We start from the raw sequence: 16,531 nt of genomic DNA, 5'->3' as shown, positions 1-16,531 counted from the left end.
ACATGCCTGTGCGCCCGCGCCTCTCTGATCAAGGTCTTGAGGGTCTGGCGGGTGAAGTGGGGTGCTGCCTTGTACTTGAGGCTTATGGTCTTCGTCTTGTGCGTGGAAGACATATGCAATGTCTCCTGGTCTCGTGAAGATGGGCTGGAGAGAAAGCGATGCATGTATTTGACTGGCGTTTAAATATAGGGCCTGGACTTTGGACTCCACCAGCTGACAGCGGGCAAACGAATCGGTTCCCAACCCGCCAGATGATTTGGTCTGATACCTGCCTGTGTATAATTAATGAGCTTCCAAGATCAGAATCTGGCATGAGTTCCCGCCATTCCGAGCAGTTGGGTGGGCGCTGCTGAAACCATCTGCCATTGTACTTAGCCTCATAAATGGAAAATTCCACCCACTGATACAAATTATTTTTTAAAAATTGACCTTTGTATCTGTAAGATCTAACCCAGGCTATCCATGTGGCCTGATGATGGGAAAGGACAATTGCATGAATCTGGAAAACAAAACCAATATTATCTTTATTGATTTACCTGGCCAGGAGCCTCATAGAGGAAAGGTATTAGCTGGAAATCTGGTTCGCTGAAGCTGTAATATGCTAATTTAATCACAGTGTGCAGTGAAGCTTGCTGCATTCGCAATAAGTCACTTAACCATAGTTCCACTGGGCCCTTCGCAATCACTGGGGTATCCAACTACATGTCAAATAAAAATGGCATGACAAGCAACAAAGATCCATCATTATTAATGTTAATAGACAGCTTATAACAAGTCGCCTATTTAAATAGGTTCAAAAATATTTGTACAAGAACACATTATTAATCAGTAGATTTCAAATAAATATCTAGTCCAAGAGTCAATCAAAACAAATTATAAATTGCCTCTTGTTAAAAAAAGAGACATATCAAAGCTTTTTGCCTTGCACGCATCAGGGCACTTTGCAAGGATACCAATATAAGTGGATATAAGGGGCAATAATTACCTCTATTTCATAGAAATAGAGGGGGGCTTTTCAGCCTATTGCACCTGTGGCAGCTCTTTTTTAAATTCATTCTTGAGATGTGAGTGTCACTGACAGGACCAGCATTTATATTTTCTTTTGTGCAGTGGCCCTTCAGGAGCTAAGTGGATTGGAAATTATTTTGAAAGAGGGTTAATTGGTTTCCTGATTATGACATCATGAGGTTCCAAGAAATGCCCATCTGACCTTGGGTGGCCATGGGAATGAAAAGGATGCAAAATGATTAGATGGCAAGTGAGAGGTCCTACAAAATAAAGGCTGGGTTGCAAAGATTGCCAGATGACAAATAATGCCACATTTGTGTGGGAAGTAATGCAGGTATTTGCAATAATGAGAAGAGTATCTTTTTTATATGGACTATTTAAAGTGAAATTTATCTTTCAATGTGAAATACCCTTCATTTGTTAATTAATGTTTGAATTAATTTGATTTTACTTGGTTTGTTACATTAAAAGATTTACAAAGTGGAGTCTTGTCAAGCAGTTTCCTTTCCATAGACATTGTGGGGATTCCTTACTTTTTAAAAAGTTATCAGTTATGGGAATTGTAACAAACTGGGGACAAAATGCTGAGAGGGAAAATCAAGTACATAGGAATTTTCAAGAATTTAAATCAACAAGGTTTCACATATGCTTCTGCTGCATTCAGTGAAAATCAATATGGCTTTCTCCAATGCTCAGACATTTCTGTAGAGAACTGATTAAACGCTTGGTGTCTTGGAGTCGTTAACAAAGGTTACTTTGAAGGCGGTGGGAAAGGAATTAAGGATTGACTTGAAATCAGGAATAGTGAAAGCAGAGATTTTTAAAGTAGTTGCCTGGATATTGAAGCTTAAGGAAGAAAAAGATGATCCTAATAACCTTCTGGTCAAATTAACAAAAAAAATGAACTACAAAAATAAAGGATGAAGTTTGAAAGAGAAAGTGAAATGAAAAATGAAGTAGGAAGAGAGGGGAAAAGGAAAGAAAGAAGGTGGTGGAGGGAGTGAATGTTTGTGAATACAGTGCCAATCAAGTAGGCTGCTTTGTCCTGTATAGTGTCAAGTTTCTTGAGTGTTGTTGAAGCTGCACTCATCCAGGGAAGCGGAGATATTTCATCACACTCCTGGCTTATCCCTAGTAGATGGTGGACAGGCTTTGGGGAATCAGGAGGTGAGTTACTCACCACAGAATTCCTACCCTCTGACCTGCTCTTGTAACCACAGTATTCATATGGCTAGTCCAGTTCAGTTTCTGTCAATGGTAACCCCCAAGATGTTGATAGTGGCAGATTCAGTGATGGTAATGCCATTGAATGCAAAGTGGCGATGGCTAGATCCTCTCTTGTTGGAGATTGTCATTGCCTGGTACTTTTGTGGCGCAAAAGTTACTTGCCACTTGTCAGCCCAAGACCGGGTATTGTTCAGGTCTTGCTGCATTTGGACATGGACTGCTTCAGTATCTGAGGAATCGCGAATGGTGCTGAACATTGTGCAATCATCAATGAACATCCCCATTTTTGACCTTATGATGGAAGGAAGGTCATTGATGAAGCAGCTGAAGATGGTTGAGCTGAGGACACGACCCTGAGGAACTCCGGCAGTGATGCTGGAACTGGCATCAACTGGAACAACTACAACCATCTTCCTTTGTGCATGGAATGACTCCAACCAGTGGAGAGTTTTCCCCCTGATTCCCATTGACTCCAGTTTTGCTAGGGCTTCTTGATGCCACGCTGAGTAAAATACTGTCTTGGTGTCAAGGGCAGTCACTCTCACCTCACCTCAGGAGTTCAGCTCTTTTGTCCATGTTTGAACCAAGGCTGTACTATGGCCAGAAGCTGAGTGACCCTGGTGGAACCCAAACTGAGTGTCAGTGAGCAGGTTATTGCTAAGCAATGGCCACTTGATAATTCTGTTGATGACCCTATCCATCACTTTGTTGATGATCAAGAGTAGACTGAAGGGGTGGTAATTGGCCGGGTTGCATTTGTCCTGCTTTTTGTGTACAGGACATACCTGGGTAATTTTCCACATTGCCGGGTAGATGCCAGTGTTGTAGCTGTACTGGAACAGCTTGGCTAGGGGCACGTCAAGTTCTAGAGCACAAGTCTTCAGTATTATTGCCGGAATATAGTCAGCGCTCATAGCCTTTGCAGTATCTAATGCCTTCAGCTGTTGCTTGAAGTCACATGGAATGAATCAAATTGGTTGAAGACTGGCATTTGTGCCTGGGGCCTCTGGAGGAGGCTGAGATGGATCATCCACTTGGCACTTCTGACTGAAGATTGTTGCAAATACTTCAGTCTTATCTAGATCCACAAGGAGACAAAATCTCCACCCCTAAGGTTCCCTGCGCTTTGGGCTGATTCGTTAACACTGTCACGTGATACTACACAGTATAATAAGTCTTAAAGCTATAGCAAATACATTCCTTAAATCTACAGTTGCTACACAGGGATCAACCTTGGTTCAATGAAGAGTGCAGGAGGGCATGCCAGGAAGATGGTTGTAGTTGTTCCAGTTGATATGCTGGGGTCTTCCATCATTGAGGATAAGGATATTTGTGGAGCCTCCTCCTCCAGTCAGTTCTTTAATTGTTCACCAACATTCACGACTGGATGTGCCAGGGTTGCACTGCTTGGATCTGATCCATTGGTTGTGGGATCACTTAGCTCTGTCTATCACTTGCTGTTTTTGCTGTTTGGCAGGCAAGTAGTCCTGTGTTGCAGCTTCACCAGGCTGACACCTCATTTTTAGGTTTGCCAGGAGCTGCTCCTGGCATGCCCTCCTGCACTCTTCATTGAACCAAGGTTGATCCCTGTGTAGCAACTGTAGCTTTAAGGAATGTATTTGCTGTAGCTTTAAGACTTATTATACTGTGTAGTATCACGTGACAGTGTGAACGAATCAGCCCGAAGCGCAGGGAACCTTAGGGGTGGAGATTTTGTCTCCTTGTGGATCTTGATGGAAGCATGTGACTGCTGCTGAAGCCCTGTAAATAAATTTCACTGTTTCTTATGAGAAACCTATCTGGGAAAATCAAGTAAATAACAACTGGAGACGAGGATAAATTGGTTCCGGTGCTGTCCCTCGCCCAGTAAATGTGATTGTTCTATTTTAAACAGAAGAACGGGAAAATATGCACACCAGGTTTGACACTTTTTGGCAGGGTCGACTCCACAGAGGATTGGAGTCAATATATAGGATGCCTCAGTTTCCTTTGCCAAGCAAACAAAATCACGGTGGAGGAAAAAAGGAATGCAATTCTCCTAAGCTTCTGTGGGAGTAAAACTTATAACTTAATCTGTAGTTTGACAGCCCCGAACACTCCCGATTCAATGACCTTCAGCAAATTGGTGGACCTTGTAAAGGGTCATTTTCAACACTGGAACTCCCTTCCTAATAGCACTGTGGGTGTACCTACACCACATGGATTGCAGTGGTTCAAGAAGGCAGCTCACCACCATCTTCTCAAGGGCAATTAGGGATGGGAAATAAATGCTGGCCCAGCCAGCAAGGCACACATCCCATAAATGAAAATAAAAACCTTCCATAATCATGCAGATCTTCAGATGATAGCAATATACATAGAGAAGTTAAAACAGCTAACATAACCTTGTGAATTCTGGGAGACCATAAACAATATGTGAAGGGATCGTTTGGTCTGCTGTGTGCATGATGATGCCATTCAATGACATTTATTAGCTGAAGTAAATATCGATTTTAAAAGAACACTGGAAATAGCGCTTGCGAGGGAAAGTGCCAAGTGGGATTCACAGGTCTTACAGGGTGTACAATATAGCACTGCTTTCCAGTGGTTGCGGGAACAGACCACTGGGCATGGTGTGAAAACCAGGGAGTCAGCTGCGAAGCAGGAGACAATCCCTGCTGCCCAAAAATTTTAAAAATATGCAGAAGACAGGTCAACAGCAAATCTGAAAATGAATTATTACCTAATGTGGAAGTAACCATATCACTGAAACTTGCCGTTTCAAAGAAGTGGAGTGTCATTTTTGTCATAAAAGAGGGCACATACTGAAGCAATATAAAGCAAGATTGAGTCATAGAGGTTTACAGCACAGAAAAAGGCCCTTCGGCCCATCGGGTCTGCGCTGGTCAAACAAGTACCTAACTATTCTAATCCCATTTTCCAGCACTAGACCCATAGTCTTGTATGTCATGGCATTGCAAGTGCACATCCAAATACTTCTTAAATGTATGCCCCTCATAGCTTTATACACCTCAATCATGTCCCCCCTCAATCTCCTCTGCTCCAGGGAAAATACCCCCAATCTATCCAATCTCTTCTCATAACTAAAACTCTCCAGCCCAGGCAACATCCTGATAAATCTCCTCTGCACTCTCTCTAGTTCAATCACATCCTTCCTATAATGCGGATTCCAGAACTGCACACAATACTCTAGCTTTGGCCTAACCTCCCCACTCTTATATTCTATGCCTTGGCTAATAAAGGTAAGTATGCCATATGCCTTCTTAACCACATTATCTACCTGTCCCGCTACCTTAAGGGACCGGTGGATATGCGCACCAAGGTCTCTCTGATCCTCGGTATGTCCCAGGGTCCTACCATTCATCCTGTATTCTTGTGCCTTGTTTGTCCTGCCCAAGTGCATCACCTCTCACTTATCCAGATTAAATTCTAATTGCCACTGATCAGCCCATCTGACCAGCCTGTCTACATCCTCCTGTAATCTAAGGCTATCCTCCTCACTATTTACCACCCCATCAGTTTTCATGTCATCCACAAACTTACTGATCAACCCTCCTACATCCAAGTCTAAATCATTTATATATACCACAAAAAGCAACGGACCCAACACTGATCCCTGTGGAACTCCACTAGACACGGGCATCGAGTCACCCCTCGACCATCACCCTCTGCTTCCTGCCACTCAGCCAATTCTGGACCCAATTTGCCAAATTGCCTTGGATCCTATGGTCTTTTACCTTCGTTATCAGTCTCCTATGTGTGGGACCTTATCAAAATCCTTGCTGAAGTCCAAGTATACCACGTCAAATGCATCACCCTCATCTACACAACTGAACACTGACACAAAGTATTCATTTAGAACACCACCATCATCTTCCGGCTACACACACAAATTACCACTATGGTCCTTAATGGGCCCTACTCTTTCCCTAGTTATTCTCTTGCTCTTAATGTACTTGTAAAATAACTTCGGATTTTCCTTTATTTTACCTGCCAATGTTTTTTCATGCCCCCTTTTTGCTCTCCTAATTTCGTTTTTAAGCTCCCCCTACACATTCTATACTTCTCTAGGGCTTCCGCTGTTTTGAGCTCTCAGTATTTAACATAACCTTCTCTTTCTTCTTTATCCCATTCCGTATATTCCTAAACATCCAGGGTTCCCTGGGTTTGTTGGACCCACCCTTTGTCTTTACTGGAATATGTTGGCCCTGTACTCTCCCTATTTCCTTCTTGAATGAGTCCCATTGCTCTGACGCAAATTTACCTAAATGTAGCTGCACTCAGTCCACTATGGCCAAATCATATCTGATCTTACTAACCTAGTTAACATTGGGGAAGTTGAAATCCCCCACTATTACTACCCTATTATTTTTACACTTCTCTGAAATTTGCTGGTATGTCTGCTCTTCTATTTCTAACTGTTTGCATGCCTATAGTACACTCCCAGCAATGCAATTGCTCCTTTTTTGTTTTTCAGTTCTACCCATATAGCTTCATTTGAGGAGCCTTCTAAGATGTCATCCCTCCTTACTGCTGTAATTGGTTCGTTGGTCAATATTGCGATACCCCCTCCTCTTTTACCTGCTGTCTTGTCTCGCCTGAGGACGTTATATCCTGGAATATTGAGCTGCCAGTCCTGCCTTTCTCTCAACCATGTCTCTGTGACATCAATGACATCATACTTCCATGTGTTAATTTGTGCCCTCAGCTCATCTGCCTTATTCGTCAGACTCCTTGCATTAAAATAAATACCATTCAACGTTGCCAAACTCCCTTGTGCCTTAACTGTCCTATCATTTCTATGCCTTCCAGGTTCTCTTACTCTCTCTTCTAATTTTAGCTGTGCATCTCCCCATGCTGAATCTCCTCTCAGGATCCCATCCTCCTGCCAAGTTAGTTTAAGCCCTCCCCAACAGCACTTGCAAACCTCCCCACAAGGATGTTGGTCTCATTCCAGTTCAGGTGCAACCCGTCCATCTTGTACAGGTCCCGCCAGCCCCAGAAATGGTCCCAATGTCCCAGAATTCTAAAGCCCTCCCTCCTGCCCCATCTCTCCAGCCACACATTCATCTGGACTAACCTCCTATTTCTATACTCACCAGCGCGTGGCACTGGAAGTGATCCAGAGATTACTACCTTTGAGGCCCTGTTTTTTAATGTTTCCTAGCTCCCTAAATTCTGCTTGCAATAGGACCTCATCCCACTTTCTGCCTATGGTGTTGGTACCAATATGTACCATGATCTCTCTCTGTTTGCCTTCCCCCTTTAGAATGTCCTGTATCCATTCAGTGACATTCTTGACTCTAGCACCAGGGAGGCAACATACCACCCTGGAGTCATGTCTACGGCTGCAGAAACGCCTGTCTATCACCCTTACTATCGAGTCTCCTGCCACTTTTGCTCTTGCCCTCTTTTTTCTCCCACCCTGTGCAGCTGAGCCACTCGCAGTGCCATGAGCGTGGCTGCACTCCCCAGAGGAACTGTCACTCTCACCGTTTTCCAACACAGAAAAATGGTTCTTGAGCGATAAGCACCCTGGGGATTTCCTGACTACCTGCCTGACACCTTTCTTCTGACTGATGGTCACCCATTCCCTTTCTCTCTGTACTTCCATAAACTGTGGGGTGGCCACGTCTAAAAATGTGCTATCCACGAAGCTCTCAGCCTTGCGGATGCACCTCAGTGCCTCTAGCTGCCGCTCAACCTCCAAAACTCGGAGCTTAAGTAGCTGCAGCTGGTGGCACTTCCTGTACACGTGGTCGGTCAGAGTGCAAGAAGCATCTAGGACTTCCCACATGTTGCAGGTGGTACATAACAAAAGTTCAAGGTGAGGGGCAGAAGGTTTAGGGGGGATGTGAGAAAAAACATTTTTAACCAGAGGGTGGTGACGGTCTGGAATGCGCTGCCTGGGAGGATGGCAGAGGCGAGTTGCCTCACATCCTTTAAATCTCTCCAAAACAGCTCCTCTGACATGTCCTCCTTCTTCCTTAACTGAGGTTTTCCACTCACGGTGGTTGACAGGGCCCTCAACTGTGTCCGACCCATCTCCCGCGCATCCACCCTCACACGTTCCTCTCCCTCCCAGAACCATGATAGGGTCCCCCTTGTCCTCACTTTTCACCCCACCAGCGTCCACATTCAAAGGATCGTCCTCCGCCATTTCCACCAGCATGATGCCACCACCAAACACATCTTCCCTTCACCACCCCCCCCCCCTCCCCCCAGCGGCATTCCGCAGGGATCGTTCCCTCCGGGACACCCTGGTCCACTCCTCCACCACCCCCTACACCTCAACCCCCTCCCATGGTATCTTCCCATGCAACCGCAGAAGGTGCAACACCTGCCCCTTTACTTCCACCCTCCTAAGCGTCCAAGGGCCAAAACGCTCCTTTCAAATGAAGCAGCGCTTCACTTGCACTTCCCTCAATTTAGTCTACTGCATTCGCTGCTCCCAATGCGGTCTCCTCTACATTGAAGAGACCAAACGCAGACTGGGTGACTGCTTTGCGGAACACCTTTGGTCTATCCGCAAGCATTATCCAGACCTCCCTGTTGCTTGCCATTTCAACACTCCACCCTGCTCTCATGCCCACGTGTCCGTCCTTGGCCTCCTGCAATGTTCCAGTGAATCTCAACGTAAACTGGAGGAACAGCACCTCATCTTCCAATTAGGTACTTTACAGCCTGCCAGACTTAATATTGAGTTCAACAACTTCAGATCATGAACTCTCTCCTCCATCCCCATTCCCTTTCCGATTCCCCCTTTTTCTAATTAATTATATTTTTTAAATATATTTTTCTATTCCCACCTATTTCCATTATATTTAAATGTATTCCCATCCATTGTTTCATCTCCACCTTTTAGCCTATTTCAATCCCTTCCCCCAACCCCACCCCCACTAGGGCTATCTGTCACTTGCTCGTCCTGCTTTCTACCCTTAATGTCACCATTAGCACATTCCTTAGCTAATATCACTACCGTCAACACCCCTTTGTCCTTTTGTCTATGACATCTTTGGCAATCTCTTCTTTGCCTCCACCTATCACTGGCCCTCTATCCAGCTCTACCTGCCCTACCCCCCCTCAGCCAGCTTATATTTCACCTCATTTCTAGTTTTCCTCAGTTCTGATGAAGAGTCATACGGACTCGAAACTTTAACTGTATTCCTCTCTGCAGATGCTGTCAGACCTGTTGAGATTTCCCAGCTATTTTATTTTTTGTTCCTTTAAAAAATGCCTGGATGAGCACTTGGCATGTCGTAATATTCAAGGATATGGGCCAAGTGCTGGTAAATGGGATTAGGTAGGTAGGTCAGGTGTTTCTCACGTGTCGGTGCAGACCTGATGGGCCAAAGGGCCTCTCCTGCACTGTGAGATTCTGTGATTCAGTGATTCTGTGATAACACTGGACTGAGCTCCCCTGCCATGCCTCTAGTTGAAAAAACTCTTACTTTAAGTTAAATACAATAAAAAAAAGTTAAACTATTTATGTACTTTAAATAAAAACTAGAACCCTTACCTTTCCTCAGCTTAATCTATTTTAAACTGGAGAAAAAAACTGGAGAAAAACACTTACGCACTACTCACCAATCAGCTCTCATCTTTGTGCTAATGTCACTTTTTGAAGCTTCCCCGCACTCACGCTGGTTCAGATCTCTCCGCCATTCTCTCGCACTTGTCTTGTGATGTCACTCTTGTTATTTTCAACAAGAACTGACTGCAGGACACTCTTCCCAGGCTGCTTCACAGTGATGCTGACTGCAGGACACTCTTCCCAGGCTGCTTCACGGCGATGCTGACTGCAGGACACTCTTCCCAGATTGCTTCACTGCAATGCTGACTGCAGGACACTATTCCCAGAGACAGACTCCCTGGCAGCAAACTAAACTAATCGAAGTACATGATGTGGAAGAACCAGAAACCACTAATTCTGATGTTTATTCTCCACTTAATGTGAAATTAGGGAAAACAGAGCCAATCACTGTCACTCTGCAGGTCAATGGAAAATCTTTGATTATGGAAATGGATACCGGTGCATCAACCACTGTAGTGAGGATGCACACATTCAAATATTTAAACAAGGGTTCTTAACAATTGAAAATGGAGCAGACTTCAGCCAAATTGAAAACGTGTACTGAAGCCATACAAGTGAAAGGTGTTACCTCTGTACCTGTTCAAGCATGAGACAACACAGCCCCCTGCGATTATAGTGGAAGGTGAAGGACCAAACCATCTAGGTCATGACTGGTAAAAAGAAGTTAACTTAGTTGGTCTGAAATTTTCCAGCTGAGAGCTGGAGGACTGCCAGAACTGCTAAAGAAATATGACAAGATCTTTTGAGAGGAACTGGGGAAAGTCAAGGATTTGTCAAGGCTTAGATCTATGTTGACTCTGAAGCAATTCCTCATTTTTTTAAAGCCAGGCCTGTGCCTTATGCCATGAGAGAGAGAGGGTTGACACCAAATTAAGACATTTTGAGAAGCTGGATATTATTCAGCCGGTTCAATTTTCAAAATGGGTAGCACCCCTAATCCCTGTCTTGAAACCAGATCAGACCATCCATATCTGTGAGGACTAAAAGTTAACAGTAAACAAGGCTGCCAAGGTCGACAAATACCCTCTCCCCAAGATTGAGGATCTGGATGCCAAATTAGCAGGAGAGAGAATGTACATTAAATTAGATATGAGTCATATCCAGAGGATTTGTAACCATAAACACGCACAATGTGTTGTATCAATACATGCGTCTGCCTTTCGATGTTTCTTCGGCCTGCATGATTTTCCAGAGGATGATGGAGAGCTTGCAGCAAAGACTGCCTCAAGTCATGGTCTACCTGGACGATGTCCTGACTACTGGGTTAACAGAAGCAGAACACTTAGCTTACTTGGAAGAAGTCTTAAAATGATTCTTGGAAGCAGGGGTACTGAAAAGTGTACTTTTCAGCCAAGTGAAGTTGTTCACTTGGGCCACCGGGTGGATGCCCATGGGTTGCACCCAGTAGAAGGAAAAGATAAAGCTATTAAGTAGACACCCTCATCTACAAATGTCTCAGAGCTTAAGTCATTATTGGGTATTATAAATTATTATGGTTGATTCCTACCCAAATTATCAACAGTCCTAGTCCCTCTCCACTCATTATTAAAGAAAATCCAATGATGGTTTTGGAAGTCACTTCAAGAAGAAGCCTTTCACTTTTCAAACTTGTTAGTATACTACGACTCCACAAAGGAATTGGTGCTAACATGCGATGCATCCCCCTATGCTGTGGGAGCAATACTACCTCACAAGACAGATAACAGTTCAGAAAGGCCAATAGTCTATGCATCCAGAACCTTCTATATGGCCGAGTAGGGTTATTCACAAATCGAGAAAGAAAGATTATCGATTATTTTTGGAGTTGCAAAGTTCCATCAGTATGTACATGGCCGACACTTTACTGTAGTATCTGATCACAAATTGCTCTTGGGTCTGTTTAGCATAGAAAAAGCTATCCATCCCATAGCTTCCACAAGAATACAAGGATGCTGTTCGATTTAATCAGCATATGAGTATACATACAGGGATGCATATAGCCCTAAGTCGCCTGCCTTTGCAGGAGAGCACTGAGCATGCTCCAATGGCCCAAGAGATCGTATTAGCGATGAATTTCCTGGGTTCTTTGCCAGTCTGCAAAAGGCAATTAAGAAACTGGCTGAACCGTGATCCAGTCTTGTCTAGAGAATGAGAACAAGTATTGAAAGGATGGTCCCAGGAACCAGTCCCTGAGAAATTGAAGCCATTCTTCAGCCGAAGGAATGAATTGAGTAATCAGGATGGTATACTATTATGGAATTTCCAAATGAAAATGCTTGCAAGGAGTTATATTTGGTGGCCAGGGATAGACAGTGTTATAGAAAAAATGGTTAAACACGGTTTCCAGTGCCAGGAACTACAGAATTTGCCTGTTATAGCCCCACTGCACCCATGGGAACGGCCTGGTCGACCCTGGGTGAGACTGGATATAGATTATGTAGGTCCATTTCTAGACACCATGTTTCCACTAATAATTGATATACATTCCAAATGGTTATATGTGTACAAAGTTAGATTGCCAATGTCAGGTGCGACTATAGCAAGGTTACAACAAAGCTTTTCTGTACCTAGATTGCTAGAAGGCATTTTCTCGGACAATGGTACTGCATTTACTAGTCAAAAACAGAATTACCTGGAAAAATTCAGCAGGTCTGGCAGCATCGGCGGAGAAGGAAAGAGTTGACGTTTCGAGTCCTCAAGACCCTTCAGCAGAACTGGGTGAATCCAAGGAGAGGGGTGAAATATAAACTGGGTTAAGGTGGGGGGGCAGGGGGAGGCAGTGGGGTTGGGTGGGGGAGAGAAGTGGAGGGGGGTGGTGTGGTTGTAGGGACAAGCAAGCAGTGATAGGAGCAGATCATCAAAAGATGTCACAGACAAAAGAACAAAAGAACACAGAGGTGTTGAAGTTGGTGATATTATCTAAACGGATGTGCTAATTAAGAATGGATGGTGGGGCACTCAAGGTATAGCTCTAGTGAGGGTGGTGGGGGGGGGGCATAAAAGATTTAAAAATAATGGAAATAGGTGGGAAAAGAAAAATCTATATAAATTATTGGAAAAAACAAAAGGAAGGGGGAAGAAACAGAAAGGGGGTGGGGATGGAGGAGGGAGGAGGGAGTGTTTTTATCTGAATTTACTAGTGCTGAATTTCAAAGATTCGTGAGCCTAAATGGTGTAAAACACATAAAGACAGCACTGTATCATCAGTCTTCTAACAGATTTGCCAAGAGTACAAACTTATAAAGTTGGGATGAAAAAATTATTGGGGTCATTGGAGACTAAAATCTCATGTGTCCTGTTTCACTATATAACAATCCCCCACACTACTACAGGTTCAACACTTTCAAAATTACTTATGAAGCCCTGCCTTCACAGAATCACATAGTGCAGAAGAGACCCTTCAACCCATTGAGTCTGCACCGACACATGAGTAACACCTGACCTACCTATCCAATCCCATTTACCAGCACTTGGCCCTTAGCCTTGTATGTTGTGACATGCCAAGTGCTCATCCAGATACTTTTCAAAGGATGTGAGGCAACCTGCCTCCACCACCCTCCCAGGCAGTGCATTCCAGACCGTCACCACCCTCTGGGTAAAAAGGTTTTTCCTCACATCCCCCCTACACTTCCTGCCCCTCACCTTGAAATTATGTCCCCTCATGACAGACACTTCAACTAAGGGGAACAGCTGCTCCCTATCCACCTGTCCATGCCCCTCATAACCTGTACACCTCGATCAGGTCGCCTCTCAGTCTTCTCTGCTCCAACGAAAACAACCCAAGTCTATCCGACCTCTCTTCATGACTTAAATGTTTCATCCCAGGCAACATTCTGGTGAAACAAAAACAGAATTACCTGGAAAAACTCAGCACGTCTGGCAGCATCGGCGGAGAAGAAAAGAGTTGACGTTTCGAGTCCTCATGACCCTTCAGCAGTTCTGCTGAAGGGTCATGAGGACTCGAAACGTCAACTCTTTTCTTCTCCGCCGATGCTGCCAGACCTGCTGAGTTTTTCCAGGTAATTCTGTTTTTGTTTTGGATTTCCAGCATCCGCAGTTCTTTGTTTTTAACATTCTGGTGAATCTCCTCTGCACCCCCTCCAGTGCAATCACATCCTTTCTATAATGTGGTGACCAGAACTGCACACAGCACTCCAGCTATGGCCTCACCAAGGTTCTACACAACTCCAAAATGACCTCCCTACTTTTGTAATCTATGCCTCGATTGATAAAGGCAAGTGTCCCATATGCCTTTTTCACCACCCCACTAACATACCCCTCCGCCTTCAGAGATCTATGGACAAACACGCCAAGGTCCCTTTGTTCCTCAGGAATTCCTAGTGTCATGCCATTCATTGAATACTTCCTTGTCAAATTACTCCTTCCAAAATGTATCGCTTCACACTTTTCAGGGTTAAATTCCATCTGCCACTTATCTGCCCATTTGACCATCCCGTCTATATCTTCCTGTAGCCCAAGACACTCAAACTCACTGTTAACCACCCGGCCAATCATTGTGACATCTGCAAACTTATTAATCCTACCACCCACATAGTCATCTATATCATTTATATAAATGACAAATAATAGGGGACTCAGCACAGATCCCTGTGGTATGCCACTGGACACTGACTTCCTGTCACAAAAGCAGCCTTCTGTTATCACCCTCTGTCTCCTACAACTAAGCCAATTTTGAATCCACCTTATCAAATTACCCTGTATCCCATGTGCATTTGCCTTCTTTATAAGTCTCCCATTTGGGACCTTGTCAAAGGCTTTGCTGAAAACCATATAAACTACATCAACTGCACTACCCTCATCTACACACCTGGTCACCTCCCCAAAAAATTCAATCAAATTTGTTAGGCATGACCTCCCTCTGACAAAACCATGCTGACTATCCCTGATCAAACCTTGCCTCTCCAAGTGGAGATAGATTCTCTCCTTCAGAATTTTCTCCAAAAGTTTCCCTACCACTGACGTGAGACTCACTGGCCTGTTGTTGCCTGGCTTCTTTCTACAACCCTTATTAAATAGCGGAACCACATTAGCTGTTCCTCAGTCCTCTGGCACCTCCCCCGTGGCCAGAGAGGAATTAAAAGTTTAGGTCAGAGCCCCTGCAATCTCCTCCCTTGCCTCCCTCATCAGCCTGGGACACAAATCATCCGGACCTGGAGATTCTTCCACTTTTAAGCCTGCCAAAACTTCCAATAACTTGTCACTCCCTATATCAATTTGCTTAAGAACCTCACAGTCTCTCTCCCAGAGCTCCATACCTTCATCCTCATTCTCTTGGGTGAAGACGGATGTGAAGTATTCATTCAACACTCTAATGATGTTATCTGGCTCCACCCATAGATTGCCCCCTTGGTCCCAAATGGGTCCTACTCTTTCCCTGGTTATCCTCTTCCCATTGATATATTTATAGAATATCTTGGGATTTTCCCTACTTTTACCAGCCAGAGCTTTCTCATATCTCTTCTTTGCTCTCCTAATTGCTTTCTTAAGCTCCACCCTGCACTTTCTGTACTCCACTAATGCCTTCGCTGATTTACTTCCCTTGTAACCGCTAAAAACCTTTCTTTTCCTTCTCATTGTAACTTGAATATCTCTGGTCATCCATGGTTCTCTGGGCTTGTTACTCCTTCCTATCACCTTAGAGGGAACATGTTGAGCCTGTACCCTCCCCATTTCCTTTTTGAACACCTCCCACTGCTCCTCTGTAGATTTCCCCACAAGTAGCTGTTCCCAGTCTACCTTGGCCAGATCCTGCCTTATTTTACTAAAATCCACTCCCCCAGTCCAAAACATTTTTTTGCAACTTGTTGATTTCTTTGTCCATAACAAACTTAAACTGTACCATTTTGTGGTCGCCATCATTAAAATGCTCCCCCACCACCTCAGCCACCTGTCCAGCTTCATTCCCCAGAATTAGGTCCAGCACTACGCCATCCCTTGTTGGACCCTCTACATATTGACCTAAAAAGCTCTGTACACATTTCAAAAAATCCACTCCATCCAAGCCCTGAACACTATGTCTATCCCAATTAATGTTGGGAAAGTTGAAATCACCCTATTGTTATTGTTTTTACACACCTCTGCAAATTGTGCACATATTTGCTCCTCAATTTCCAGCTGACTATCGGGGGGTCTATAATAAACACCGAGACCTGGTATTGAGCAACGAGATGGGATTCATTGATAACCTCCAATGAAGGCACCCCTCGGTAGCAGCGATCATCATATGATTTAATTTTACATTCATTTTGAGAAACAAATGAGTGCGTCCAAGAGTAGTATTTTAAACTTAAATAAGGGCCATTAGGAAGGCATGAAAGCAGACCTAGTTAAATTGAACTTGCAAATGAGGTTAAGGAATAGGTCAATAGATGTTCAGCGGCAGACATTTAAAGGAATATTTCAGAATACAGAGAATAGGCACATTCCAATGAGAAAGAAAAATTCAAAGGGGAGAGCGCACCATCTATGATTAATTAACAAAGTTAAAGACAGCATCAAACTTAAAGAAAAAGCATATAATTACGCAAAGGCAGGTGGAAGGTCAGAAGATTGGAAAGAATATCAAGAACAGCAAAGAATGACAAAAAGATTAAGGAGGAGGGAAAATTTAGAATGTGAGAGAAAGCTGGCTGATAATATAAACATACGAACATATAAGAAATAAGAGCAGGAATAGGCCATTCGTCCCCTCAAGCCTCCCTT

The 16,531-nt window shown here is 44.0% G+C and overlaps 1 protein-coding gene across 1 annotated transcript in view; it reads right to left on the bottom strand.

The window, feature by feature from the left end:
* The window catches only part of LOC121278115 (dynein heavy chain 8, axonemal-like), a 1,831,678-nt gene that overhangs the window by 909,782 nt on the left and 905,365 nt on the right, over nt 1-16,531 (bottom strand). Inside the window, exon 42 of the mRNA XM_041188200.1 lies at nt 537-698. Coding sequence (XP_041044134.1) covers nt 537-698 — 162 coding nt within the window. The remainder of the gene's footprint in view (nt 1-536; nt 699-16,531) is intronic.

This window comes from Carcharodon carcharias, chromosome 5 (assembly GCF_017639515.1).
Source record: "Carcharodon carcharias isolate sCarCar2 chromosome 5, sCarCar2.pri, whole genome shotgun sequence".
In the NCBI taxonomy this organism is placed as follows: domain Eukaryota; kingdom Metazoa; phylum Chordata; class Chondrichthyes; order Lamniformes; family Lamnidae; genus Carcharodon; species Carcharodon carcharias.
Note: the sequence above shows the minus strand (reverse complement) of the source record. Positions and strands in the feature narration are given on the sequence as shown.